The 27,823-nt window shown below is 39.6% G+C and overlaps 1 protein-coding gene across 3 annotated transcripts; it reads left to right on the top strand.

Moving 5' to 3' along the window:
• Positions 1 to 8,397: 8,397 nt before the first annotated feature.
• On the top strand, positions 8,398 to 17,599 carry LOC148049498 (membrane-spanning 4-domains subfamily A member 8-like). 3 transcript variants are annotated; one of them, XM_087714776.1, is made up of 7 exons: positions 8,398 to 8,467; positions 9,582 to 9,829; positions 10,553 to 10,681; positions 11,318 to 11,374; positions 12,579 to 12,695; positions 14,334 to 14,447; positions 16,797 to 17,599. In XM_087714776.1, the coding sequence occupies exons 2-7, from the start codon at positions 9,614 to 9,616 to the stop codon at positions 16,908 to 16,910; spliced, it is 747 nt and encodes a 248-aa protein (XP_087570902.1). In that variant the 5' UTR covers positions 8,398 to 8,467; positions 9,582 to 9,613; the 3' UTR covers positions 16,911 to 17,599. The 3 variants fall into 3 exon arrangements, with proteins under 3 accessions (XP_087570902.1, XP_087570916.1, XP_087570908.1); XM_087714782.1 differs by lacking the exon at positions 8,398 to 8,467 and adding an exon at positions 8,952 to 9,038; XM_087714790.1 differs by lacking the exon at positions 12,579 to 12,695 and having other exon boundaries at positions 14,296 to 14,447.
• Positions 17,600 to 27,823: the final 10,224 nt, after the last annotated feature.

Below are 27,823 nucleotides of genomic sequence, written 5' to 3' on the forward strand. Positions count from 1 at the left end.
ACTTCTGCAAGATTAATAGGGTGCTTCTGAATATGATATCCTATTTATTGCTAACTAAGCCCTATAAAGATCAATAGATGCCTAATCCAGTTGGAGTTGCCCCCCCCCCCACCTCCTTTGGACAAATCAACCTCTGGAGGCAGACTTATTATCATTCTCTTTGAGCAAAGTGTTCCCAGATTTAAATTAAGACATGATCCCAGCAGAAGAGCAGCCCCACCAAGAGTGTAGAAAACCAAAAAAACAAAACAAAAAACTGCTGTGTATCTGCCTCATTTCAGCACAGTTTTAATTTCCCAGCAAGCCAGTTGCTCTCTGGGTCAGCTCCATTTCTGTCTTGACTGACAGGCAGGTCACTCTAGGAAGAGAATTCTTTGTGACCATCCCTCTTTACAATGACCTTTCTGTCAGCCCTGGATAGGGGTTAAAAGGCCCAATGGGCAGGTCACCCTGGGAGGCATTTCTTGGGACCAGGTTTCTGCTCAGTGATCTTTCTGTCAGAGTCAGAAAAAATAGTAGAGCTGGACCTCTGTAGACAGAGCATTCCATGAAAGAAAGGACATGAAACATGCTCAGGATAGATCAGCTGGTTCAGTCGATCAACTTGAATGACAGCTTAGTGAAAACTATCATTCTCTCAACATCTGTGTTAATGTTAGTTTCCAATGATGGCTTCTAATGCAGGGAGAGACAACATCTTGGCATTTATCAACCCTTATCAAAATGTTAATTGTAACGCCTAAAATGAAAACGAAATTGATTTTTTAAAAATGTCCTGTTTTTGTTAAAAATATATTGTTTAAAATTGTTTAAAAATAAAACGTTGTTCTGCCAACCTAGCATTTCAAAAGCATGTAAAAATGCAAGTAGAAAAATAGGAAGCACATTTGGTGGCAAGGTAATAGCGTTCTGTGTTCCTTTGGCGTTTAATCATGCTGGCCACAAGACCACGGAGATGTCTTTGGACAGCGCTGGCTCTTCGGCTTTGAAACGGAGATGAGCACTGCCCCCTAGAGTCAGGAACATCTAGCACATATGTGCGAGGGGAACCTTTACCTTTACCTTATTGTTAAAAAAGCTGATACCTGAGTTTGCAATCTCTCATGAGATTTCAGTGGTCAAATGTGATCTCACAAATTTTCAGCTTCCCATATGATTATGGTCTTTATTTATTTTTTATTAATTTGTACATATTTCAATTATAATTTAATGCTGGAAGATTGTGATTTTTAGAGAAGGAAGATTTGGACCATACACCATATTTTTAGAACTATAAGATGCACTAGAAGTATTCAAAGAGGTGTTACTGAAAGCAAAAATACCAGATTCTTGGTCTATATAACTCTTATCCCAAACGAAGAAGCGGACTTGCAGCAAATAAAGAACTATAGACCAATCTCTTCATTAAATGTGGATTATAAAATCTTTGCATAGGCAATGGCGGAAAGACTTAAAAGACTGTTAAGTGAATTTATACACTCAGATCAAAATGGCTTTTTACCCAAGAGACAAATTAGAGATAATATGAAAATTATATTGAATGCATTAGAATATTATGAAGTACACCCTGGGAAACAAATGGCATTGTTATTTCTGGATGCACAAAAAGCTTTTGATAATGTTAACTGGAAATTCATGCTAATGCAACTGCAAATGATGGACTTTGGGAAGGGATTTATAAATATGGTTAAAACTATTTATAAAGAACAACAGGCTAAAGTGATGGCAAATAGAGGTATGACAGAAGAAGTGCTGATTAGAAAAGGGACCAGGCAAGGGTGCCCACTATGTCCACTATTATTCATATTGACACTAGAAGTTTTGAACAGAAAGATAAGATCCGATAAAGATATAAAAGAAATGAATGTTAAAAAGGAAGAATATAAATTGCAAGCATTTGCAGTTGATTTGGTATTTATTATTGAAGATCCAATAGAAGCAGGTCCAAGACTACTAGAAGAAATAGAAGAATATGGAGGAGTGGCAGGATTAAAAATTAATAAAGGTAAAACAAAAATGTTAGTGAAAAATATAACCAAGAAACAGAAAAGGGAAATAACGGAGAAATTAGATATTCAAATAGTAAAAAAAAGTGAAATATTTCGGAATACAGTTGGCCTCAAGATGTGTAACTATTAAGGAAGATAATTGTAAACTAAGAAACCAAATTGAAATGGATATAGAGAAATGGAAAAACTTACAGCTATCACTAATGGGTAGAATAGCGGTAATTGAGATGAATATACTACCATGAATATTATTTTTATTCCAAACAATATCAATAAAACTGGGAAAAAATACTTTAAAAAACTAAATAAAATAATAGGAAAATATATTTGGCAAGGAAAGAAAGTGAGAATTAATATAAGAATGCTACAAGATTCTAGGATTAGAGGTGAATTTGGTGTACCAAACTGGGAATTATACTATCAAGTGGCAGCTCTAACATGGATAAAATAATGGATACTACTAAAAAATGCAAGGTTACTATCCTTGGAGGGACACAATATGCAACTGGGTTGGCACGCATTTTGTGGTATGGGAAAAATAGATTACATGGTTACTTTCAGAGCAGTGATGGGTTTCAAAATTTTTTAGAACCTCTTCTGTAGGTGTGGCCTGTTTTGTGGGAGTGGCTTGGTGGTAATGTGACTGGGTGGGAGTGGCTTGGTAGTCATGTGACCAGTTGGGAGTGGCTTGGTGGTCATGTGATTGGGTGGGTGTGGCTTGGCAGTCATGTGACTGGGTGGGCATGGCCAACTTGTAAAATGTGGTGAAACTCACATAACAAGGCTCTTGCTTTGCAACCAAAATGTTGGCTCAGAAACTCTGGCATTTGAAACACACAAGCTGTCAAGTTACAAGACCCTTGCACCCCTAACCCTTTAGAAAAAAACTCCAGGGGTGTTCAAATAGCTTTAAGACTTGTGGACTTCAACTTCCAGAATTCCTCAACTAGCATAGCCGGTTGGGGAATTCTGGGAGTTGAAGTTTGCACATCTTAAAGTTGCTAAGTTTGAGAAACACTGCTCTAGAGGTAGCCCCTTTAACTGTGAATGTTTGGAGATGGGACGGATTAGGAGGAATAACTCCTCTGCTATCCCCTCAATCTACTCTTATAAAACCCTCCAGGTTAAGGTAACTTTGTTGTCATGTCTTTACGGTGAGCACACTGGTTGGCATCTATTAAAAATAAAATGGTGTTGTTTGCTCTCAAGAGAAAGTATACATCTACTTTGAAAGAGCCAGAGCCAGGGTCATTTCCACATTGCTTAAGAGTGAACACACTAATTGTGGAGCCTGACGAAAGAAGCCACGTACACAGGTTAAAAAAAGGAGGAGCTGAGTTAATGAAGGCAGCGAGAAGGCGCAGCCACCAGAACTGAGGAATGGGGAAGGTGGGAAGGGATATAAACAAAAGAAAAGGCTTCTTAGTTGCCGTTCATCTTTTCTTCTCAGCCCTCAAGGAGCTTCCATCAAGCAACACCAAGGGGGTGCCCTAAAAATAGGAACCTGACTCTTTCACCTTGACCCTTGTCATTCACACATCCATGCATCCCGTGGTCACTTCCAGGACGTTGCGCCCAAGCGAGCCAGAAGGAAAAGCCGCACCTACCCCTAGGCCCCCTCGACTCCCACCCAACCCCACTTCCCCCGAGATTTTCGCACCTGCCTCCCCATGGAAAACCTCGGTGCCCTGCCAGATCCTCCGACGCTCACTCACTCTTTCACCTGCCCGCCTTGGCGCCGCTCTGGCTACCTCCGTCTGTCTGCACCCTGCAGCTGCTGCAACATCATCAAGATGAAGTGGGAGTGAAGAGAGACAAAGGGGCCTGATTCAGGCAGGGCACCGAGGCTCCTTCGCCTCACTTCGTGACGCAGATGAAGCAGCAGCAGGGCCCTCTCTCCTGGATGGGCTCTTCCCTCTCGCTCTTCATCTTGATGATGTCGCTGCAGCTGCATGGACGGAGGTAGCCATAGCCGCACTGAGGCAGCCTGGTGGAAAGCTAAGCGAGTGAGCAATGGAGAATCAGGCAGGGCACCGAGACCCCTTCACCTCACTTCGTGACTCAGACTTAGCAGCGGCGGGACTCTCTCTCTTGGATGGGCTCCAGCTGGCTTGCTGCCATCGCCCCTCCCACATGCACTTATTGGCGGCCATGCACTATAAGCAAGCCCAGGATCCTTGCGAAGGCCGCAAAAGATCACTGGAGTCACTTATAGTGCAGGGCCATGGCAGGCCGCTCCAACAAGCATGCCGCTGCCCCCCACCCATGGCCTGCCCCCTCCCACTATGCTTAGGTGTGGCCACGTGGGCTGAGCAAGCCCGGAGAGCAAGGGCCCCAAACGTGCCAAGAAAGGTGGCCGCACTGCACCACTTAGGTTTCTACTGCCTCTCCACTTAATGGTGGCCATGTGGCCCTGCCCCCCCCATTTACTGGCAGCCATGCAGCCCTGCACTATAAGGGAACCCAGGGTCCTTGCAAGGCCGCAAAAGATCAGCGGACTCACTTATAGTGCAGGGCTGCGGCAGTCCACTCCAGCTGGCCTGCCGCCTCTCCTCCACCCCTAGTTGCAGCTTAGTTACTTAGCTGAGGGAGGCAGGCAACAATAGCATCAGGGAAGGCAAGCGGACACGAGACCCAAAAAGATATGTGGGCCATCTGCACCGCAGTTTAAATAGGGCTCTTAGAGGTGGGTGGGGCGATTAGTGAGCCAGCCAATTAGGGAGTGGAGGGCGGGGCAAGCATAGTGCAGAAAGGCGGGAGGAGCAAGTGAGTGGCGACAGAACGGGCGGGGCAAGGGAGCGTCAGCATTCTGGGATTATTCCACCATACCAACTGGTTCTAAACGATACAGTAGATTTGAGGAACCTCTTCTACCAAACTGGTTAGAACTGGGAGTAACCCACCTCTGTTTCAGAGGCACTATGTAAGAAATGGTTTATACATAGTATGGGGAAAAGTAAAAAAACCCAATATATGGAAGTACCAATGTGGCTTTCAATGGTAGAGGCTCTGGCACATCCAAATACTAGTAGTATGAAAAAGGTTATTAGGTACAAAGATATATTAACAGTGCAGAGAGAACTAAAATAGAAGAAAGAATTAGAAGAATAAGGGATTGATATAGGATGGTTTAAATAGATGCAAATGCAAACAAGATATGAGAAAGATGCTAAAGAGTATGGTTTTAATATGGAAAACTTAGAATTAGATAGGATACTCATGGGAACAGATGAAAAAGTTCTCAAAAAATTGTACAGTTATTTACTTAGAATATACCTAGACAAAGAAGAGATCAAAGAAACAATGATAAGATGGGCAAAAAACTTTGGATATACAATAGAACTAGAAAAATGGCAACAACTATGGGAAAGGAATTATAATCTGACAATGGCGACAGCATATAAAGAGAATTTATATAAAATGTTTTATAAATGGCACAAGACACCTGAAAGATTAGCAAAAATGTTTAAGGATAAATCAGCTAAATGTTGGAAATGTCACCAATTGCCAGGAACATACTATCATATGTGGTGGATGTGTAGGGATGCAAAAAGCTATTGGGTTAAAATACAAACATGGTTAGAGAAATGATACATAAACCCGTAGAGTTTAAGCCAGAGATATTTTTATTGGGTATTCTACCATGAAATATAGTAACGAAAATTCATATTTGATTGTACAAATAATAACAGCAGCCAGAATTGTATTTGCGGAAAACTGGAAAGCAGACAAAATCCCATTGGAATGGGAAGTAATAAAGAAGATATTAGATTGCGCAGAAATGAACAGGTTGACATTGAGAATAAAGGACAAAGAGGAATCAGTGTACTACAGGACATGGGGGTGATTTTACGAGTGGTTTGAACAAAGGTATAAATAGAAAGAAAAAGGGACAAAACATGAAATGAGTATCTCAGACGTCACATGATTAATATAGGGGAAGGAGAAATAAAAAAATATTAAAATGTAAATATATAGGCGGAAAAATGATATGAATTGACATATGATTAAAAATAATTATAAGAATGTATATCTAAGAATGAATTTGAAAATAAAAATAAAAAACTTTTTACAAAAAAAATTCCCAAAAAGAGAATTACCAATATAAGACACACCTTCCCCCCTAGAAGAGCATGGAAATGTTGGTGCATCTTATACACCGAATACAGCCATTTTTGGAGTGAGAAGCCTCACTCCAACATTCCATTTTTGAGAAAAATGGGTGAAAATGGGCTGTTTTTCACAAAAACAGAGGCATTTTCCCCTTCCTCCAGCCCTCAGAAGCACTATGAAGGCTTCAACAGGGCTGGGGGAAGGGAAAAAGCCCCCCCTTTTCTGCGAAAAAAACCAAGGGCATTTTCCCCTTCCCACAAACCCTGCTGAAGCCTGCAGAGTGCTCCTGGGGGCTGGGGAGGATGAAAACTTCTTTTCTTATTTACCTCTTCAAAAATCTTAGTGCGTCTTATATACCGGTGCATCTTATAGTCTGAAAAATACGGTAGTTCTAAAGCTTGGAAGTGCATTTTATTAGTCCTGCTTCATCCTACAATTTTTTAATTATTCCAGAAGAGAATCCATTCTTGACTTGCTGATACAAATGTAGTTGAGATCAAAGGATTTAATATCGTTTCCCCCCTCTTAGGATAAGTCTTGCTTTGTTTTAATTCACGATGCTGTCAATCAAATTGTTGTTGTAATTTCTTGTTTTTCTTACTTTTCTTTCTTCTTGGGCCTACAACAAACAGTCTTTTAAAAAAAATAGTGGTCATTTGTGAAGTGGATTTAAAAGTGATTTTATAAGTTTCTCCATCAAAATTCCCATAGTTGCTAATTCAGCCTGTATTTCCTATCTCTCTATGTAAAACCTTGTCCACAACAGAAGGCAAACTCTGTATAGAGACTCAGACGTAGTCCAGTTGGAGCCTGATAAAACTTTATTTTTTATAAAATTCACATGAAACCTAATTTGTCACCAGGAAAGATAAATACAAGGAAGAACCAGGGTGTTTTCTACTTTCACTGATATATGGACCAATCCCCATAAAATGAACCAAATGTACAATGTCCAATCAGCTCATCTAAATGTCTTGGATCTACTAAGACTTGAACTGTTTGAAATTACTTTACCATCTTTCTTCTATTATTAAAACTTGCAATCAAGGAGGGAGGGGGTTGGCTAGAAGCTAAATGCTTTCCTCAGATCCTCATAGCTGATTTACAACACTTACTAATAATTTTAGTCAGGTAGAGCAGAGGAAGGGAAATCCATGTGGAATCCATGCCTCCTTTGCCCTAACGTCCCATTGAAAATATAATGTGTCCTTCAAGCCCAAGATGACACTTGGTGCCTACATGAGCAAATCCAGGTAGTTTCCTGTCCTAAAGCATTTCTTTAAGTAACCCTTCCAAGCTATCTTCCATACAAATTCTACTCAGCCCTAAATCTCCTAAGCCTTTGAGGCCAATAAAGTTAATCAAGTACTGTCACCTATTGAAATCTGCCTTCAGAACAGGTTTCCAAAGAGCATAGACTCCAGTAGCCCTAATGCAAGGGGGATCCAATGTTGCCCATTACATGTAAACCCTGCATCCTTAATAGCAACAGCAAGAGATTCCAGTTGTCTTTTGAAAAAGCCTGGATGTCCTGGATGGCTGAGAATCTCCAGACATTTAGCAATAGCACTTAGACTTATATACCACCCGATACTTCTTTAGAGCATCTCTGCTAAGATTACAATGTCAACCTATTGCTTCCAACAATCTGGCTCCTCATTTTATTGACCTTGGAAGGATGGAAGGCTGAGTCAACCTCAAGCCCATCAGGATTGAACTCCAGGCTGTGGGTAGAATGAATGTGCAATACTCTATTCTAACCACCACCACTAAAAGAGGGAAACCGAAAGCTGGACAAGGCCACTTGGTTACTTTGGGAGAAAGAGAGAAGCGGGAGAGGTGGGGTATGCATAAGTTCAGCAGCGTGCCTACCCCGTCCCTGTCCTACTGTCCTATTTATTTCTACTCTTTTTGTGTTTATGGCTATGCTTTTCTTACTTATATCCATTTATTTGTGCCATTTTTCATGTGTTTTCATACTTGTTTCCCTGCACATTTTGATAAATACATACATACATACATACATACATACATACATACATACATACATACATACATACATGCATGGTCGAGGGATGGGTTTGATTTCAGTGATTCGTTTTAGCCTGGAAATAAGAGGACTTTATAATCTTGGTGAGTTATCCTCTCATCTCTGAACACGCAGAAGGTTCCTGGCCCCAAATTTTTATTTGTTGCAACAGTTAAAGGGGCAAGAAATACGTCTTCGATTAAAATGAGTAAATCCCCCCTTTTAGCAGGTGAACGAGCCCCGCCCTCCACTTGTTCCTGTTATGTTACTTTCGTTTCCCCTGAGTCTTTGGAGTTTCTCGTCTTGAGCGGTCGCCGTGAGTATATTCTGATTACTTGTTTACAAAATAGCATGGAATTATTATGTGGACCCTCCCGTGCCTGCCGCTTCTCCCCCGCAGCCATCCACCCGCGGTCTTCTCAGCCACGCAGCCCCCGCAGGTCTTTTAGACGGGAGGATTTCAGGGCAGAATTAGCGGACAGGGAAGAGTTTGCAATCAATTTGCCCTGATGGAAGTGCGCAATACGCGCAAAGGCGCCATATAAATGTACAGAGATTCAATATTTGAAGTTCATCCTTCAAAGAGGAGGGAGGATGGGTCAGTTTTTGCTTAACTTTGACTCTCAATTAATGCAGCTCAAGAAGGAAGAAGCTTCCTCTTAAGGTCTGTACAAATCCTAAGTAGTGGGATTAATTCTGGCCCTTTGGTCAGAGTTTTCAAAACCGGAGCGTTACTAGATGTAGGACTTTACTGAATCGCTTCACTTTTTTCTGGGGTTGTTTTGTTAGGAAACCCAGGCTGAGGGTCCAATTGTGTTCTGACAAGAAACCTCACCTCATCCGTGAAGCAAAGGTGGGATACACATCCTGCTCTTGTGTCCTTCACAGTAAGTTATGTCCAAATTGGATGATCATCCATGCCTGATGCCTTTAGATCCATCTTCCAGTAACAGGACAGGAGGGCAGGTACAATAAAACCTTGTCCAAATGGAAATGCCATTTAGCTGGGGGGGTCTGAGGTGGTGCTAAGATCAGGAAAAGACGTTTTGCATTGAAAAACGTAGCGTTCCTCGTGTTCTGATTAACTTTTCCTCAACTGATGTCCATGGAGATTCAAAATCAACCAGGACATGGTTGTCTCAAAGATGCTTTTCAAAAGGCAACAGGACTTTCTTGTTTTTTTATTTGAAAATATTTCACTTCTCAAGCAAGAAGCTGCTTTGGTTCTGGCTGAAAGGTGGGGAAAGGACGGATTTCTATCTCTGAGAAAGTTGTATGTTTTTACTATCCTGCTCCCTGAAGCCTTCTGGAAATCTTATTCAGTTTTACTGCAGGCAAATATTATCTCATAAAGTGACATTAAGCAGAAGGGCCAGAATTTGCCTTCTTGATGTTAAGACATTAACTTTTCCTCACTTGTTTGTTTGCAGGTAACTTAGTGGTCGCAACACTTCCAGCAAGAATGGCCAGTGGAACTGCAGTTTTCATCCCCTCTAATGAAGCAAACATAATCCAAGCAGCTCCTGTATTGTCCAGTGTTGCTCTTCAGACATCTGGAACAACTCCATATCCCCATTATGGAGTTCAGCAGCTTGGAATTCCCACCAATGCTCCTCAACAAATCCCACAAAAGGGTCTTTTGGAGAGATTCCTCAAGGCTGAGCCCAAAGTGCTTGGGGTAGGCATGAATTGCTATGTTTTTGTTTGAATCCATTAAGGTTTTAGATCTATCTAGAGACCTGAGAGCCCCATGTTGATGTTCTGGAACTTGGCTTGGCTGTTGTCTGGTTCTGGAATATACTCCAGAAACCTCTGTTCTTCCTGGCGGTTTCATTTGTGTTTCTGCAAAACATTCTGACTCCGATATGAATTTCTTTTGCTTTGCTCTTTAACTGAGAAAGTGGAGCTCAGCCAAGGTTTCAGCCAGATCTCTTTTTCTCCCTTCCCTCTGAGAAGTGCAACTGTTGGGCATTTCTCCAGAAGAAGAAGTCGGTGGAAGTTACTTTATGCTTATGATCATGATCAACTTCCTCCTGCAGAGGAGTCTGTAGTGAGAGGTGATATTTTCCTCTCAAAGGCCCATCTTGATAGTCATAGGGACCTTCTTCCTGGCAAAAGCAGTCCCACTGAGGGTCAAACTCAATCATAATCTGGAATAAATGTCTGGTACATAGTGACAATGGGTCTCAAACTGTCCCTTCTCCCCATATGGATTTTTCACCATAGGAAACCAGGCCTTGGGTCAATACCTGCACTGGAAGCTTAGAAGCCCCAACACCTTCGAAGGACCTTTCAAAGATGGATATAAAGTGATGCCTTTCCTGGGGTGCTAACAAATGAAAATGTTTTTCTCAGATTCAGCGAACAGCGTTGTCTTACTTTGTGTGTTTTCCTTCCACAGGCTGTCCAAATATTGATTGGGCTGATCCACATTGGCTTTGGGGCTGTCTCCCTTTATTCAATTCCTTCTCTTGACTTTCCCGCCCCCATTCCTCTAGTTACAGGTTATCCCTTTTGGGGAGGGATTTTTGTAAGTATCGGCGAATTTTGTTGAGTCTTACTTTCTTTTACTTGCATACTTTACTTTCTTTTACTTACCATATTTTTTGGAATATAAGATGCTCCAAGTTTTTAAAGAGTCAAATTAAAAAAAAAGTTTTTGCACTCTGCAAGCGTCCCAAAAATGGCCTGTTTTTCGTAAAAATGGGCCCACTTATTTTTAAAAAAGGGCATAGATAGCCATTAGGAGGTTTATAGGGTGTTCCGGGGGGCTGGGGAGGCCAAAATTTCTGCTCTACGCAGCCCCAGGAGCTCTCTGAAAGCCTTCTATAAGGCTTGCATGGCCATTTTGGTGAAGGGGTCAGGGTTTCGGGAAACAAAAAATGCTGTATTCAGTGTATAAGACACACCCAGATTTTCAGCCTCTTTTTTTTTTTGAGGGAAAAAGGTGTGTCCTATACTCCGAAAAATACGGTACTTACTTTTGAGGATATTTACTTTTATAAGTATCTGTTAGCCATTGTAGTAATGGCTAATGGATACTTATAAAAGTCCTGTTTGCATTGGAGCCTGTCTGGCTTCTCATGGGTGCCAGATTTTTCTGACAATTTCCCCTTTTATTTCTAGTGGACTCCAATCATTTGTTTTTCTTTTTCCTTTTCCATAGTTTATTTCTTCTGGATCACTTTGTGTATCAGCTGCGAACAGTCCAAATCATGGTTTGGTGAGAAAGTTTAGCATTTAAATTTCTTTTGTACTATTTCTTTATAAGCACTCTCGTCCTTTTACAGTATATTGTTTATTGTCTTCAGATACTGTTCAGTTTTAAACCAACATTTAGGAAAGAAAAGCAAACCCCAAAGCCCCCTCCCACTTCCTTCTTTGCTCAACTGTTGATTCCAAGTCTTGCTTCCATCAAAAGTTCTACCTCAATAGTAGATAATTTTCAACCTTCCAGCATTTGAGCCTCTTCTGGTCCTCTGTTTTGTGACCAGATGGCTGGTGGCAATATGGCGACTTTGTAAACCCCTTAGAGAGAACTGTAAAGCACTGTGAAGTGGTATATAAGTCTAAGTGCTATTGCAACTGCTAGTCCTGAGCAGAGGTGTCTTCTCCTCCCCCTCCTTCTCCTCCCTCTCCCCCTCCTCCTCCACAGAGGATCCTGTTCTAGAAGTGTTCCTACCCGAAAGCAACATTAAAAAGAAGCCCTGTGTATTAGGAGTAAAAGTATGGAACTAGAGTGGGAATCACATGGGAATCAAAGGGAAGAGAGAGCTATTGGCAGCCCTCCTGTAAAGAGCTTGCATTCTTCTCCCCTGTGACCTCTTTGATTTAAAGAATGTTCATAGCAACATAGACATGTTTTTGTCTGTTAAAGGAAGAAAATATAGATTCAAAAGAAGAAACAAAACCATCTTGAGAGAAAAATACTACATTCCCAAAAGGGGAGAACTGAAAAGAGCCATTTTTAAATTTTCAGTATTCTCCCTATTGGTTCCAAGGGTTTCTCCATCCCCATCTCTCTAGTAGCCTCTCTGTAATGTTTTATAGTTAAAAGAGCATTTAACATTAACATTTAATGCTTAGAGTATCTCACGTCTTACAATAAATTGTGTGGGATTTCTTTAAGCAAAGTGTTAAGGGGTGAAAACAGAAAGAAAAAGAAGGAATTTGAGTGTTTTAGAAAACCCTTCCATGGACTTGTGTGCTTTGCATTTCCACTGTGGGAAAATGTGTTCTTTGTTACTCCTGATCTTAGTGGATGCCGTCTGGTTCCTCCACTGACTGGCTATGTGTCAATAAGCACCCACATAGACTTCCTTTGTCAGTGTTTTCACCATAGTTGGGGTAATTGTTTTTATGTCTTGCATTTAATAAGACGTATGCTGACACTTAATTTTTCTCCTTCTGGTGTATTTCTGTTTCAGGTGAAATCCAGTGCAGGAATGAACATCACAAGTGCTATAATGTCATTACTTGGTATCTTCCAGTACCTATCTAATCTGATAATATACCGTAATATTTGTAGAAATAACTATCCATGTGTAAGTAAAGCAATCACTTATTAAATTATGGGTTTACGTGCAGAATCCGGAAGGAGATTATATATACTACCAGAATATCCCAGACACTTTGACTTCCATTTCAAATTTTTCCTTGAATAAATCTTGGTCCCAAAGAGTTTTGTATTTGATTTGAAATGTTGAAATTTAGGTAAATTCTGAAATGTGCACAGATTAGAACCACAGCAATAACTGGGATCAATGCCTTGAATTTTTAGTACTTTGTAAAGTCCTTTGCTTGCTTATGAGTGTTAAATCATAGAAGTATCACATCCATGGCCATAGAGGATGGTGTCAAGCTATTTTCCAAAGCACCTGAAGGCCAGGCAAGGAAAAATGGATGGAAACTGACCAAGGAGAGATTCAACTTAGAAATAAGGAGGAACTTTCTGATTGTGAGAACAATCAACCAATGGAACAGTTTGCCTTTGGAAGTTGTGTGAGCTTAATCACTGCAGGCTTTCAGGAAGAGATTGGACTGCTAGTTGTCAGAAATGGTATAGGGTCTCCTGCTTGAGTGGGAAGGGGTTGGAGTAGATGACCTATAAGGTCCCTTCCAACTCTGTTAATCTGTTTAATCTGTTAAAGGGCTTTCCCCCTTTCCAGCCTGAGAGATGATTGGAAAGAAGTTGGGTAAAGAAAATAGATCTAGCTGCATCCTTATTGAGGAGGAGAAAAAATATACTTAGACTGGCTGACTCTAAATCACATTGCTGCCCGTAATTGTACTTCATCCATTATCTTGGAGAAAAAGTCAGGTGGCCAAGAGTGTTAAGACAATGGGGAGTCTGGTCACTTTTCCTCTTTGGATTAGCCAGCCTCTGTCTTAACCATTTCTCTTTTTCCTTCTCCCTTCAGCACTTTGTTTCTTGAGGTCTCCTATCCATTCGTTCTCTCCTCCATCATCCCAAAGGTGCTTATTTAGGTGGCAAATGGACTTTCTTGTTTTCCCTTGGAGACATTTCGTTTCTCATCCAAGAAGCTTCTTCAGCTCTGACTAGACTCAGCAACTCAGCAAAACATAAGAGATGCTAATAATGTTCCCTGATGCAGTTTCCCCATCTCACATAGGCTGTACAGGCAGTCTTTAACTGAATGAACAATTATTCATTTAGTGACCATTCAAAGTTTCAGTGGCACCCAAAGATATGACCACTCCTCGTGTGCACGGCCACTGCAGCGTCCCATAGTCACATGATCAAAATTAGGGGCTTGGCTACTAGCAATTTATTTAGGACAGTTGCAGCATCTCCTTTACAACTTTCCCAGCCAGCTTCTGATCAACAAAGGCAGTTGGGTGGGGAAGATTCACTTAACAACCGTATGGATCTCTTAACTGCAGCGATTTGCTTAACAACAGTGGCAGAAAAGGTAACAACTCACTTAACAATTGCTTTGTTTAGCAGTGGAAATTCTGACCCCAATTGTGGTTTAAGTCGAGGGTTACCTGTACAGTGTCTCTGTTTTTCCCAATGCAATTGTTCCTCACAGTGTTTCCGAAGGGAGCAGCTGGGAATCCCTTTTAATGGTGTAGCACATACAACAAAATAAAATACATACCATTACATTAATTTCTCAACAGATTACAACTATCTTTCCACTTGTCTTCCTACTCCACAGAATGTCATGTATGGCCTCTCCAGTGTGTTTTTCTTGTTCAGCCTGCTGGAATTTTGCATCACTGTTCCCCTGGCTCACTTTGGGTGCCAGGCAGCTTGCTGTATTGATGCCCAGGTAAATATTTGATACTCTGATAATAGTTTTAGCAGTTCTCATTGTTAAAGAATGTAAAGAAGATTGTCCATTTTTCTCAACCTAACCTCAACTTTTACTTTTTTCTTTGGTATTACCCTGAACAATAGGTGAGGTTGGTTACTTAGGGTAAGATTTATAACTAACTTTAAGTAAGAATAGTAAAAAAGAAATGGAAAAATTCCTATCTGTAAATCAGCGTTTTTCAGTCTTGGCAAGTTTCGAACTTCATGCCACCTTGGGAATTCTGGAATTGAAGTCCATGCACCTTAAAATTGCCAAAGTTGAGAAGCATGGGTCTAGTAGGGTATAGATTTTTCCAATCCTGTTTTATTTAGAGTTTGGTGCAATTAAATACTGTACATCTGTTGTGGTTTTCTTAACAAATAATGATTAAAGCTATATGAACCATGGACTTTTTGTGAGAAACTGAAATTAAAAGTTGATCTGGCGCTTTGATGATTAGATATGGGATTATGGAAACAGTGTAGACAAATGTTAATCTTAGAGTAAGATTTGATATATATTTTAGTTATATCTGTACCAAAGAATGTTGGAAGTCATTCTTTTTCGGTTTTCCTTCCTTTCCTTTCTGACCTTTCACTCTTTTTCTTTCTTGAGCCTTTTCTTTGGTCAAATCTGTTTTTTATTTGTTTATCCCTTAGTTTGTATTTTTTTTTAATGTATGAAGGATCAAATTCTCAGCCATTATAATTCTACATTCCTTGAAATCCACCGGGAGCCATCTCATATAAGGCAGGCTCTGAGTCTCTCTAACCAAAAAGTGTTTATCCAAAGAAGAGATTATTTGTAGCTCAGGGTTGAATTGTGGAGTCCTTGGTGCTCTCTGAGTTTGATGGTTTTCCTGCAGATGTTTCATTACCAAACTAGGTAACATCATCAGTACCAGAAGGGATTGGAGTTTGCTCTTATTTTCACATACTAGTGGCTTACCCTGTCAGTGTTGATCAGTTGCTTCACAAAAAGTGTTTTGATTGGTGCCAGGTCTCTATAGTCTCAGGCAGAGAAGGGCTATTCTGCATCCCTCCCTGAAATGTTCTTTGAAGTACAGAGTTTCCCAGCATTCCTTTAGGAATCTCCAACATGCAAACTGTGGTTATTCATCCTAAAATGAATCCTCTTTACCTGGAGCTTCAAAATTTGCTGTTTGCTGGGCAGGTGTATAGTAAAAGTCAGTCTACATTTAGTCTACATCTGACTTTGGGGATGTTTCTTCATAAGCAAACAAAAGTGTAGTTTCTGTGCAGTTCAAATCCCTTGCTCACTGGATCTGGATGTCACAAAGCAAAGCCCACATTTTGTAATTAACCTCCATGCCCCGTTTTGGCTGGCAGAGTGTGGCAGGAAGCCGATTGCTGTCATGGACCCTGGCCACGCCCACCTTGGCCACACCAGGTACCCAGCGATGCCCCTGGATCTCTGAAGTCAAACACAACCCTGATGCGGCCCTCAATGAAATTGAGTTTGACACCACTGTTCTACAGTAACAACAATTGGCTTCTTTTTGTACCAATAACAAAGCTCCTCTCAAGCTTTCAGAAATGCTTTAGATTAATTGGAGAGGCTGAAAATGGGACCGAAGAAAGACTGAAAGGGGTGATATGATTGGACCTTATAAAACAGAAGAACTCTAAAAATATTGCAAGCAGCTAAATCAGCATACAGAGATACCTGTCTTGGGGTCCTTGGTGGTCTCTAGCTTGGTTGTTTTCATGCTGATGTTTCATTACACAAACTAAGTAACATCATAAGTGCTGGTTTATTATTTGTGTAGTGAAACATTTGCAAACAACAAGCAAGCTCAGAGACCATCATTTCAACCCTGAGCTCCAAATATTGTCCTTTATCGGTACCTGTATCAATTCACAGCACTATCAGTTGGAGCCATTTCAGAAATCAAAAAATAACCTCCCCTGGAGGGAAATCCATCTTCTTCAATTAATAATCGGGTAGCCTTTGTGAATAAATCACAAGAATATTATTTGTTTATTTGTTTGTTTATTTATTTGCTGCTCAATTAAGCTGGATCTTAGGAGCAACCAATACAGAAACATAAAATATAAGCAATGTAAAACTCCAATAAAAACTAAAGCACAAATTAAAATCAGTCCTCAAAGATCCTCAGGAGAAGCCAGTTCATTTCTCTTACCACTTTCCAGAGGACCATCCCAGTTGGTACCAACTTTATTTCTTAGTGAGACTGGCAGCATCACAGTTAAAAACACAAAACTGGAGAATCTATTCCTCCTACCTAGAATAACAGATGCGTCCCTGAGTACTTATTGTGTTGACTATTCTTTTCTCTTACAGCCACCGGTGCTTTTTGTGCCTTACCAAGTCATCGGAAGTGCAGCAGTCGCAGCTGAACCAAAGCCTCCTCCTGCTCCACCGACTTATGATAATGTGGTTACTGAATCTCAGTAAAACAAGAAGGAAATTTGAGAATTGTTGGCAAAAGAGGTTTCAGGAGAAGCAATGAATTTCATATTACTTAATTTCGTCCAGCTTGCTTGTTTATTTTTCAATTATAGCCTTTAAACACCAAATTAAATGGTGAAAAGTTTGGAAAGTTCTATTTTGCTTGATACCTAGTTATAAAGCTTCTCAAGAAGCAAGAATTTGTGCTGGAAATCATCAGTGTATGCAAATCGATGTTTGGTAGTCACACTTGGAATTGTCAATCATTAAGCAAAGTGACTTTGCAAGCAAGATTTGTTTCTGTTCATTGGCTTTGCTTTATAAACCCTTGAAGGCCCTAAATGTGAAGCTTGGCCTTAAAAGTTGTTTTTCCACACTGGTGTAATTGTGAGCTTGTTAAATGAGGACTGTAGCTTGTGTGCTGGGAGACACTGCCTCACCCTGAGCACAAGGAGATTGCTTAAGGCCTGGCCTGAACAAAATAAAATAAATGATTGATGTAATTGTTAATTTTAATCTAATTTTTAAAACGTTATGGTTAATATTAATTGGGTTTGTTTTTGGATACTCTATCTAATTTCCTTTTTAACTGTTGTAATATGTGTTTTTTTAATGTTGTACGCTGCCCTGAGTCCTTTGGGAGAAGGGCGGTATATAAATCCAATAAACAAACAAACAAGGAGAGAATGAGCACATCTACACAGCCTCCTAACTTTGCCTCAAAGGCTTCTTGAAGCCATTCTTTAAGGACTCATCTGTGTGATACAGTCTCCCTCTCATTTCCAGTCCATAGCTGAGGGCAGCTACCATTGGCTTTCTCTCATTCAATGTGGAAATCATGTTTTTCATCTTCCTTATCACAGCCCTTTAAAAAATTTTTTTTTTGTTTGTTTTTAAACAAAGACAAACATAAAAATAAAATAACTATAGACCCATCTCCTGAATTCAGCAGGGGTGGGTTTCAAAAATTGTTTGAACCTACTCTGTGGGCGTGGCTTCCTTTGTGGGAGTGGCTTGCTGCCCATGTGACCAGATGGGAGTGGCTTGCCACCCATGTGACTGGATTGGACTGGCCTGCCACCCATGTGACCTGGTGGGAGTGGCCAAAACGATGTTATTACTAGATATTACTAATTACTAGATATTATTAATATTACTAGATCATTATTAATGCGTAGATAACTGCGGAACATTACACACCCACACACACAAACTATGACAATGCTAGGAAAACACCAAAAAAATAAGAATTCCCCCCCCCCCCTAAAAAAAAACTGCCAATGAAACCAGGTTTTTTTTCCTAAGCCTAAGGACAGGAAAGACAAAATCACTGGAATAAAAACCACCAAGGCAATGTGGAAAATTATAAAGGACAGGCACTCACAGAACCATCAACCACCTCAGAATTACCTAAACAAGGAGGGTGAAACACACTGCCTTGCAACAAACCTGCCCTGCCCATAGAAAAGCAGCCACTTTGAGACACATAAACCTGGTCTGAACATTTAAAAGCAACATATTGCATCACAAATAAATCATCTGCAAAAAGGAATAACATTTCTTGTAATAAACATTCTATAAATAATAAATAAATAAATTTTCCCTAAAATAATTAAAAACTACCACGTTCAGAGAACACCAAAGGACCCCACAGTCCTCTCCTTATCTTTTTCTTTTTTGTCCTAACTTTCTCCTCCTTCCCCCCCCCCCCCGCCCAACCCCACTCCCTTCTAGCACTGATGAATTTACCAAACTAGGAGTGCTGGAGAAGAGCTCTCACAGGGCGAAGAGCTTCCTGCTACAGGCACAATCTGCAGCCGTAAATGACTGCAAGCAGCAGCTTCAGGCACCTGCTCGCAGCTGACAGTTGCGTTTGGGAGCGGAGGTGGCGGCAGCAGAAGCGGGCACAGACGGGATGTCCCCGCTTGCTGAGTAGAACAAGGTGGTGGGGATGCGTTGTTTCAGGGCGCCCCAAGCGCCTGCTCCTCTGAGTGCAGCCCATTCCCCCTCCCAAGGACACCGTTTTCTTTTTAAAAACACCTCTGCAGAAGATCTTGAAAACCTGCAAGGCAGCATTCCCCCACCCCATCCCTGTTGCCTGCAGCCTCGGAAGCTTCTGCAGAGAAGCTTCTGCAGAGGCGTTTTTAAAAAGAAAACGGCCTTCTTGGGAGCGGGAATGGGCTGCACTCAGAGGAGCCGGCGGGTTGCGCTCCTGGTTCTGGGGATTCCCCCCCCCCCCAAAAGACCAGCTGCCCATCTCTCCAAATCCTTTTCAGGATTTTCTTTTTAAAAAACGCCTCTCCGGATGATCTTGAAAACCTGCAAGGTTGCTTTGGAAGAGGTTGCTTTGGAAGAGGTTGCTTTGGGAGGGGGAAGACAGGCAGCATTCCCCCACCCCATCTCTGGTTGCCTGCAGCCTCGGAAGCTTCCGCAACTTGCACAGTAAAGGCAATTAAGAACTTCTCTCGCTCATGAGATTTTTTTTACTGTGCAAAGGCTTGCTTTAAGGCTGCAGGCTCCCAGGGAGGGGGGCAGGGGAAAATGCTGCCCATCTGTCCCCTTCCAAAGCAACCTTGCAGGTTTTCAAGATCATCCGGAGAGGCGTTTTTTAAAAAGAAAAACCCTGCAGGCACCTAGTGACAGGGGCCAGGAGTGGTACCGGCATTCCAGAAGTTAATTACTTCTGGGTTCACCGACGATCCAGTTCGTGTGAACCGGTGCGAACCGGGAGAAACCCACCCCTGGAATTCAGACTATAATTTATTTACTTCGATACTAGCAGAAAGACTTAAAAATATTTAAATGGTTTTATTCACCCTGACCAACATGGGTTTTTACCAAAAAGACAAATTAAAGATAACATGAGAATAATTTTGAATACATTGGAATATTATGAGGTGCACCCTGAAAAACAAATGCCTTTGATCTTCTTAGATGCCCAGAAAGCATTTGACAATGTGAATTAGCAATTTATGTTCTTACAATTGGAACAGATGAATTTTGGTAAGAAATTCACACAAGCCATTCGAACCATATACTATAAACAAACAGCAAAGATAATGATAAATGGAGAATTGTTGGATTCCATTGAAATAAAGAAAGGTACAAGACAGGGCTGCCCATTATCACCCTTACTAAGTATTAAATAGAAAGATCAGAGAAGAAAAAAAAAAGGAATGAAAATCAAAAAAAGAAGATAAATTATAAGCATTTGCAGATGACTTGGTTTTTATTCTCGAGGATCCACTTGAAACAGCACCTAAATTGATTGAGAGAATAGAAGAATATGGGAATGTAGCTGGTTTGAAAATAAATAAAGACAAAATGAAATTTTTGACAAAAAAATATAACATTGAGACAAAAGGAAGAATTGGCAGAAGCATTGAAGATCCAAGTTACAAACAAGGTTAAATATTTAGGGATATATTTAATTACAAGATGTAGCACTCTTAAAGAGAATAATTATTATAAACTTAAGCAACAGATTGCGTCTGATCTAATGAAATGGGAAAATTTACAATTATTAATGATAGGGAGAATTTCTACAATCTACACTCTTTGGGTAGGAGCGTAATATATGCCTCTGACCATGATTTGGGTATCCTACTCTCTGACATTGCCTCGTTCATAACTTTCAGTAGTGGAATGGACAACAAATCTTGAAAAGTCTTATAGAATTCTTTCCATTTAATTATAATTGGATTGCGATCTTCCCAAGTACTTGTTTCAGTTTCAAGTTCCTGTACCTTACAAATCAGTTCTGTTTTGGCCCACATCATGTCGATTCTGGAGTATGATAAATGTTTATTTGAGTAGAAAGTACATTGTTTTTTGGTAGGTTTTCTTTCACTCCAAACATCTCTAAGATTTATTTCATCTGTCATTTTAAAATAGGCTTTGGGTAGCGGTTTTCTATTTATCTTTGTAATTTTTTTCTGTTTTATAGTCCAGATTTTGATCTACAACTCCATTAAAATCTCCCATCACACAAATATCAGTATAGTCCAATTCAATTATTTTCCTATGTACTTTTCTGTAAAATTCATCTTGCTTGTCATTGGGGGCATATATTTCAATTAAAAGTATCTTCGCATATAATTTCCACCATCAAGATTCTTCCCTCATCCATATAAATTTGTTTTGCTGGAATTATATCTTTAACATAGAAGATCACTCCTCTTTTCTTACAGCTTGCCAGTGCTGTAAATGATTTCCCCAATTTTGGTTGCACCAATAAATGTTCATGCTGTTTTTGAATATGAACTTCTTATAAACAGATTATGTCCAATTTTAATTTTTCTAATTTATGAAATATTTTTCTTCTTTTAATTGCGGAGTTACAGTAAGTCCATTTATATTAATTGAGATCATTTTTTTCTTTCCATATCTATATTTTATAATTAGGATTTATAGCTGTAGTTGATCTCTGTCCTCTTTGTTCTCTAATGTCAACGCCACCTGTAGCTCCCTCCTCTGTTTGAATCCCACCTACCGCACCTTCAAGTTCCTTGATCTCAACTGCACATGCCTCTTCCAAGTCTACCAATGGATCTTCTCTTCTGGTCTTCTCAGCCTTTCCACTCAGATGTTCATTGAAAAATGCTTCTGCCTTATCGGTTGTGTCTATTCTGTATCTTTGTCCTTGCCATGTAAATATTAAACCTTCTGGTATAAGCCATCTGCAGTTAACGCTTTTCTTAAGTAGAAAGTTAGTCAAGAATTGATATGTTCTTCTCATCTCTCTCTCTCCTCTTGGGATTTGTTTCAACACTACAATCTCCTTCCCTTTATATTCCAATTTTCTATCTCTTGTTTTCTGTAGAATTTGTGATTTAATTATTTTTTAGTAAATCTTACATGGACTTCCCTCAGGAGTCCATTTCTCACTGCATATCTCGTGTAGACTCGAAACACCTCGTCTATGCCATCAATCATCTTCTCTTGGGTGATCTCTAACACATCTTTCTGATATTATTTACGCCAAATCCTCACCTTTTTCTTCTTCTGTGTTTTGAAATCTTAAAAAGAAATCTGACCGATCCATTTCCCATCCCAGTATTCCGCTATTGTCTTTTCCCACAATATTCAATCTACTATCAATATTCTGCATTTTCTTCTCTCTTTCTTCATCCCTTTCTTCAATTTTTTGTAGTCTATCTTCATATTTCATCATCCACTGTTGTATAGTTTCAATTTTTTCTTCTGTTTTACTTGTCTTTTGTTCTATATTTTCTAATCTCTTTTCGATATTCTCCAATCTCTTCTCAATACTCTCTCCTCTTGCTTCTAGTTTTTGTATTCCTTGCATAATTGCCTCCAGTGTTACGCCCTTGTCTTTTTCCTTCTCCTGTTGAAGCATCGTCTGTATTGATGTCTGCCTTCCTGCAGGTGAAGAGGAGGGAGTTGTTGTTGTGGAGACGACAGTTGCTATTTTTCTGCTCATCTTCCTCTTTATATTTTGGTTTTTCACTGTGGAGGGACAAAGAGAAAAAATAAATAAAGCAGTAACTAATAATTAAGGCAACAATAAAAAAAGGCAAGGGGAAGGCGGGGAGAAAGAAAAGGGAAGGGAAACAGGAGAAATATGCAAGACCAAAAATCAGGAAGAGAAAAATGAAAAATAAAAAATAAAGATTCTTTAATCTCTTCAATGCAAAAAGTTATGAAAAGAAAAAAGGGAAGAAGGGGGTAATAAAAAGGAGAAAAAAATGGTTGAAATTTCCCTTAGTCCATCACCCTTTAACACTTTAACAAAAAGAAAAAAAATCAAAATCAAAACAGAAGAAGTAGACAGAATGAAACCACAGTTTCCAAAACAAGGTAAGATAAACACTGCCACCAAAAAGGAGCAAAAAAAAAAGTTCAAAGTCTTTATAGGGTGAAAGCCTTTGCAAGGTCACTCTAAGCTTCTCCCTTTAAAAAGAAACATTTTGTTTATTCTTTCAGAGAAATTTTCTCAGCTACTGATAATTTCCAAGAAACAGCTGTGTTTTTCTGTGTTTCTCTCACTATCTTATCTAACTGAATAGCCTTGTACAGCTTCTCTCCAAACATTCATGCAAAAAACATCGTTAACCCGCACGATGACCAGTGTGGTATAGGATTTTTATTTGTTTCTTTCACCATGTTGTATGAGTTGGCGGGTTTTTATGGGGCCAGGTTGCCAACCTGACCTCAACCCTCCTCCTTTCTCATCAGGGCTTGGGACTGGCAATGGCGGAGTTGTTGTTGTTATTATACAATTGTATCACAGCAGCCAGTTGTTTCGCCGGATTTGGCATTGGTTACTAGTCGGGCCCCACCCAGGGGCCTAGGACGTCGTAACATATTTTCGTAATATGTGTGCAGATCCAAGCAGTGCAGCTTTTTGCATTTGACTGATGGTGATTTTGTCAATTTTTAACTGTTTTAAATGTAATTCCAGTGCTTTTGGAATAGCACCCAGTGTGCCAATTACCACTGGAATTACCACTGCTGGTTTGTGCCATAGTCGTTGAATTTCGCTTTTTAAGTCCTGGTATTTTGCGATTTTTTCATGTTCCTTCTCGGCGACCCTGCTATCACCTGGTATTGCAATATCTATGATTGTAACCTTGTTTTTCTCAACCAGTGTGATGTCTGGTGTATTATGCGCCAGTATTTTGTCTGTTTGTATACGGAAATCCCACAAGATCTTGACCATCTGATTTTCGGTGACTTTTTCAGGCTGATGTTCCCACCAGTTTGTTGCTGTTTTAATATTATAATTTTTGCACAAATTCCAATGGATCATTTGCGCTACTGAATTGTGCCGCAATTTATAATCAGTCTGCGCGATTTTTTTACAGCAGCTGAGTATGTGATCAACAGTTTCATCAGCTTCTTTGCAAAGTCTGCATTAGGCATCATCAGAGGATTTTTCGATTTTGGCCTTAATGGCATTTGTGCGGATAGCTTGTTCTTGCGCAGCCAGGATTAGTGACTCTGTTTCTTTCTTTAATGTACCTGTTGTTAACCATAACCAAGTTTGTTCACTGTCCACTTTATCTTTTATTTTTTCCAGAAATTGGCCATGCAGTGCTTTGTTCTGCCAACTCTTCATTCTTGATTTTATCACATCTTTTCTGTATTCTTGTTTTGTCTGTTGGGCCTTCAGTAGATTTTTGTTCTTTACTTCGATTAATAGATGTTCTTGAGTGTCTTTTAAATAATCAGCCAGTGCATGTTTTTCTTCTTCAACTGTTTGCTTCACTTGTAATAATCCTCTGCCACCTGATTTTCGGGGCAGATATAGTCTATCAGTATCACCACGTGGATGTAAACTGTAGTGCATTGTCATTAGTTTCCTGGTTTTTCGGTCCAAAATGTCCAAATCAGCTTGTGTCCAGTTAACTATACCAGCTGTGTATCTTATAAGTGGTATTGCCCAGGTATTTATGGCCTTGATTGTATTTCCACCATTCAATTTAGATTTCAAAATTTTCTTAACTCTGTTGGTGTACTCTCGCCTGACAACAGTTTTTACTTCTCCATGCTTGATGTTATCCAACTGCAGAATGCCTAAGTATTTGTAGGCTTCATTTTCTTTGCATTTAATTAATTGGCCATTGGGCATTTCAATTCCCTCACATGCAGTGATTTTGCCTCTTTTTATGGATACAGTGGTGCATTTTTCCATGCCAAACTGCATTGAAATATCGGTGCTGAATACTCGGACTGTGTTTGTCAATGATTGGATTTCTATTTCTGACTTTCCATAGAGTTTCAAATCATCCATATATAGTAAATGCGAAATTTTTTCAGCTTCTTTGGCTGTTTGGTAGCCTAATTTCATTTTTTTTAAGATTACTGATAGTGGGATCATTGCGATGATGAAGAGAAGAGGTGAAAGTGAATCACCCTGGAAAATTCCTTGCTTGATATTAACCATTCCGTAGATCTCATTCCCTACTGCCAACTCAGTCCTCCATTGTTTCATCGCCTTTTCAGTAAAGGATGTAATATTTTTGCTAATGCCAGTTGTTTCTAAGCATTTTATGATCCAACTATGTGGCAGTGAGTCAAATGCCTTTTTGTAATCAATCCAGACCATATTCAAGTTCGTTTTTCTGTTCTTACAATTTTCTAATATCATTTTATCAATTAGGAGGTGATCTTTTGTGCCCCTGCTCCTTCTTTTGTTGCCTTTTTGCTCTATTGGCAAGATGTTGTTTGTTTCCAAATAATCCATCATGTTATCTGCAATAATGCCTGTGAGTAATTTGAAGGTTGTTGGCAAGCATGTTATTGGTCTGTAGTTTTCAGGTGTTGTTCCTTTAGTTGCATCTTTCTGAATCAAGTATGTTTTTCCAGTTGTCAACCATTCATCAATTTGGCCCTTTTGTAAAATTTCATTCAGTTGCCTGGCCAATATTGCATGTAAACTGGTCAGATATTTGAGCCAGAAACCATGTAATTGGTCCTTTTCAGGTGATGTCCAATTCTTTACCTTTTTAACTCGATTTTTGACCATCTCAGTTGTTATTTCTAATACTTGCATTTGTTTGTTGCCAATAATAATAATAATAATAATAATAATAATAATAATAATAATAATAATAATGCCAAATCCGGCGAAACAACTGGCCGCTGTGATACAATTGTGTAATAATAATAATAATAATAATAATAATAATAATAATAATAATAATAATAATGCATGGTCAATTTCTGGAAAAAATAAAAGATAAAGTGGACAGTGAACAAACTTGGTTATGGTTAAAAACAGGTACATTAAAGAAAGAAACAGAGTCACTAATCCTGGCTGCGCAAGAACAAGCTATCCGCACAAATGCCATTAAGGCCAAAATCGAAAAATCCTCTGATGATGCCAAATGCAGACTTTGCAAAGAAGCTGATGAAACTGTTGATCACATACTCAGCTGCTGTAAAAAAATCGCGCAGACTGATTATAAATTGCGGCACAATTCAGTAGCACAAATGATCCATTGGAATTTGTGCAAAAATTATTATATTAAAACAGCAACAAACTGGTGGGAACATCAGCCTGAAAAAGTCACCGAAAATCAGATGGTCAAGATCTTGTGGGATTTCCGTATACAAACCGACAAAATACTGGCGCATAATACACCAGACATCACACTGGTTGAGAAAAATAAGGTCACAATCATAGACATCGCAATACCAGGCGATAGCAGGGTCGCCGAGAAGGAACATGAAAAAATCGCAAGATACCAGGACTTAAAAATCGAAATTCAACGACTATGGCACAAACCAGCAGTGGTAATTCCAGTGGTAATTGGCACACTGGGTGCTATTCCAAAAGCACTGGAATTACATTTAAAACAGTTAAAAATTGACAAAATCACCATCAGTCAAATGCAAAAAGCCGCACTGCTTGGATCTGCACGCATATTATGAAAATACGTTACGACGTCCTAGGCCCCTGGGTGGGGCCCGACTAGTAACCAATGCCAAATCCGGCGAAACAACTGGCCGCTGTGATACAATTGTATAATAATAATAATAATAATAATAATAATAATAATAATAATAATAATAATAATAATAATAATAATAATAATAATAATAATTCATACATTCGCTTTAAATAGCCTCTTTTTTCTGGCTCTGAGTTGTAGTAACAGGCCATTATGGCACGGTTTTCATCTGCACTATATTTTTGTCGTTTTGTTGGCTGGTCCACTTGTAGCCCACTTGTCGAGGGATGTCCAGGGACCCCAACATCCGCCGCGGCCCTTGTTAACCCGCGCGACGACCGATGCGGTATGGAATTCTTATTTGTTTTTTTCACCATATTGTATGGGTTGGCGGGTTTTTTTTACGGGACCAGATGCCAACCTGATCCCAACCTTCCTCCTTTCTCATCCGGGCTTGGGACCGGCAATGGCGGAGTTTGCGAAAATACGTTACGACGTCCTAGGCCCCTGGGTGGGGCCCGACTAGTAACCAATGCCAAATCCGGTGAAACAACTGGTCGCTGTGATACAATTGTATAATAATAATAATAATAATAATAATAATAATAATAATAATAATAATAATAATAATAATAATAATAATAATAATAATAATTACTGAGCATGTAGCATGACTCCAGCCAATTTGACTTGTAAATTATAGTTTACACATTAGCGTGCTATGGTTAAACAGTTCTGCAACTAGCTATTCCTATCATGGTAGCCGTTTTGTGAGAATGCCCACATTTTGTTCTCAGATGCCCAGTGACCCTGACAATAATAATAATAATAATAATAATAATAATAATAATAATAATAATAATAATAATAATAATAATACAATTGTATCACAGCGGCCAGTTGTTTCGCCGGATTTGGCATTGGTTACTAGTCGGGCCCCACCCAGGGGCCTAGGACATCGTAACGTATTTTCGTAATATGCGTGCAGATCCAAGCAGTGCGGCTTTTTGCATTTGACTGATGGTGATTTTGTCAATTTTTAACTGTTTTAAATGTAATTCCAGTGCTTTTGGAATAGCACCCAATGTGCCAATTACCACTGGAATTATCACTGCTGGTTTATGCCATAGTCGTTGAATTTCGATTTTTAAGTCCTGGTATCTTGCGATTTTTTCATGTTCCTCCTTTGATGTCTATGATTGTGACCTTATTTTCCTCAACCAGTGTGATGTCTGGTGTATTATGTGCCAGTATTTTGTCGGTTTGTATACGGAAATCCCACAAGATCTTGACCATCTGATTTTCAGTGACTTTTTCAGGCTGATGTTCCCACCAGTTTGTTGCTGTTTTAATATTATAATTTTTGCACAAATTCCAATGGATCATTTGTGCTACTGAATTATTATTATTATTATATACTTTATTCATTAAACATGAAACTCAGCCAACTGAACATTCAAAAATGCATTACAAATATCAGTGACTGGTGCTAATGGTTGA

The sequence above is a fragment of the Thamnophis sirtalis genome, unplaced genomic scaffold, assembly GCF_051295495.1.
Source record: "Thamnophis sirtalis isolate CommonGarterSnake01/CBP01778 unplaced genomic scaffold, rThaSir2_p1.2 scaffold_1, whole genome shotgun sequence".
NCBI lineage: Eukaryota > Metazoa > Chordata > Lepidosauria > Squamata > Natricidae > Thamnophis > Thamnophis sirtalis.

Coding starts and splice junctions, on each gene's coding strand:
- LOC148049498 (XM_087714776.1), top strand. CDS start 9,614: ATGGCCAGTGGAACTGCAGTTTTCATCCCCTCTAATGAAGCAAACATA. Junction 9,830..10,552: donor CTGAGCCCAAAGTGCTTGGG/GTAGGCATGAAT, acceptor TTCCTTCCACAG/GCTGTCCAAATATTGATTGG. Junction 11,375..12,578: donor ACAGTCCAAATCATGGTTTG/GTGAGAAAGTTT, acceptor TTTCTGTTTCAG/GTGAAATCCAGTGCAGGAAT.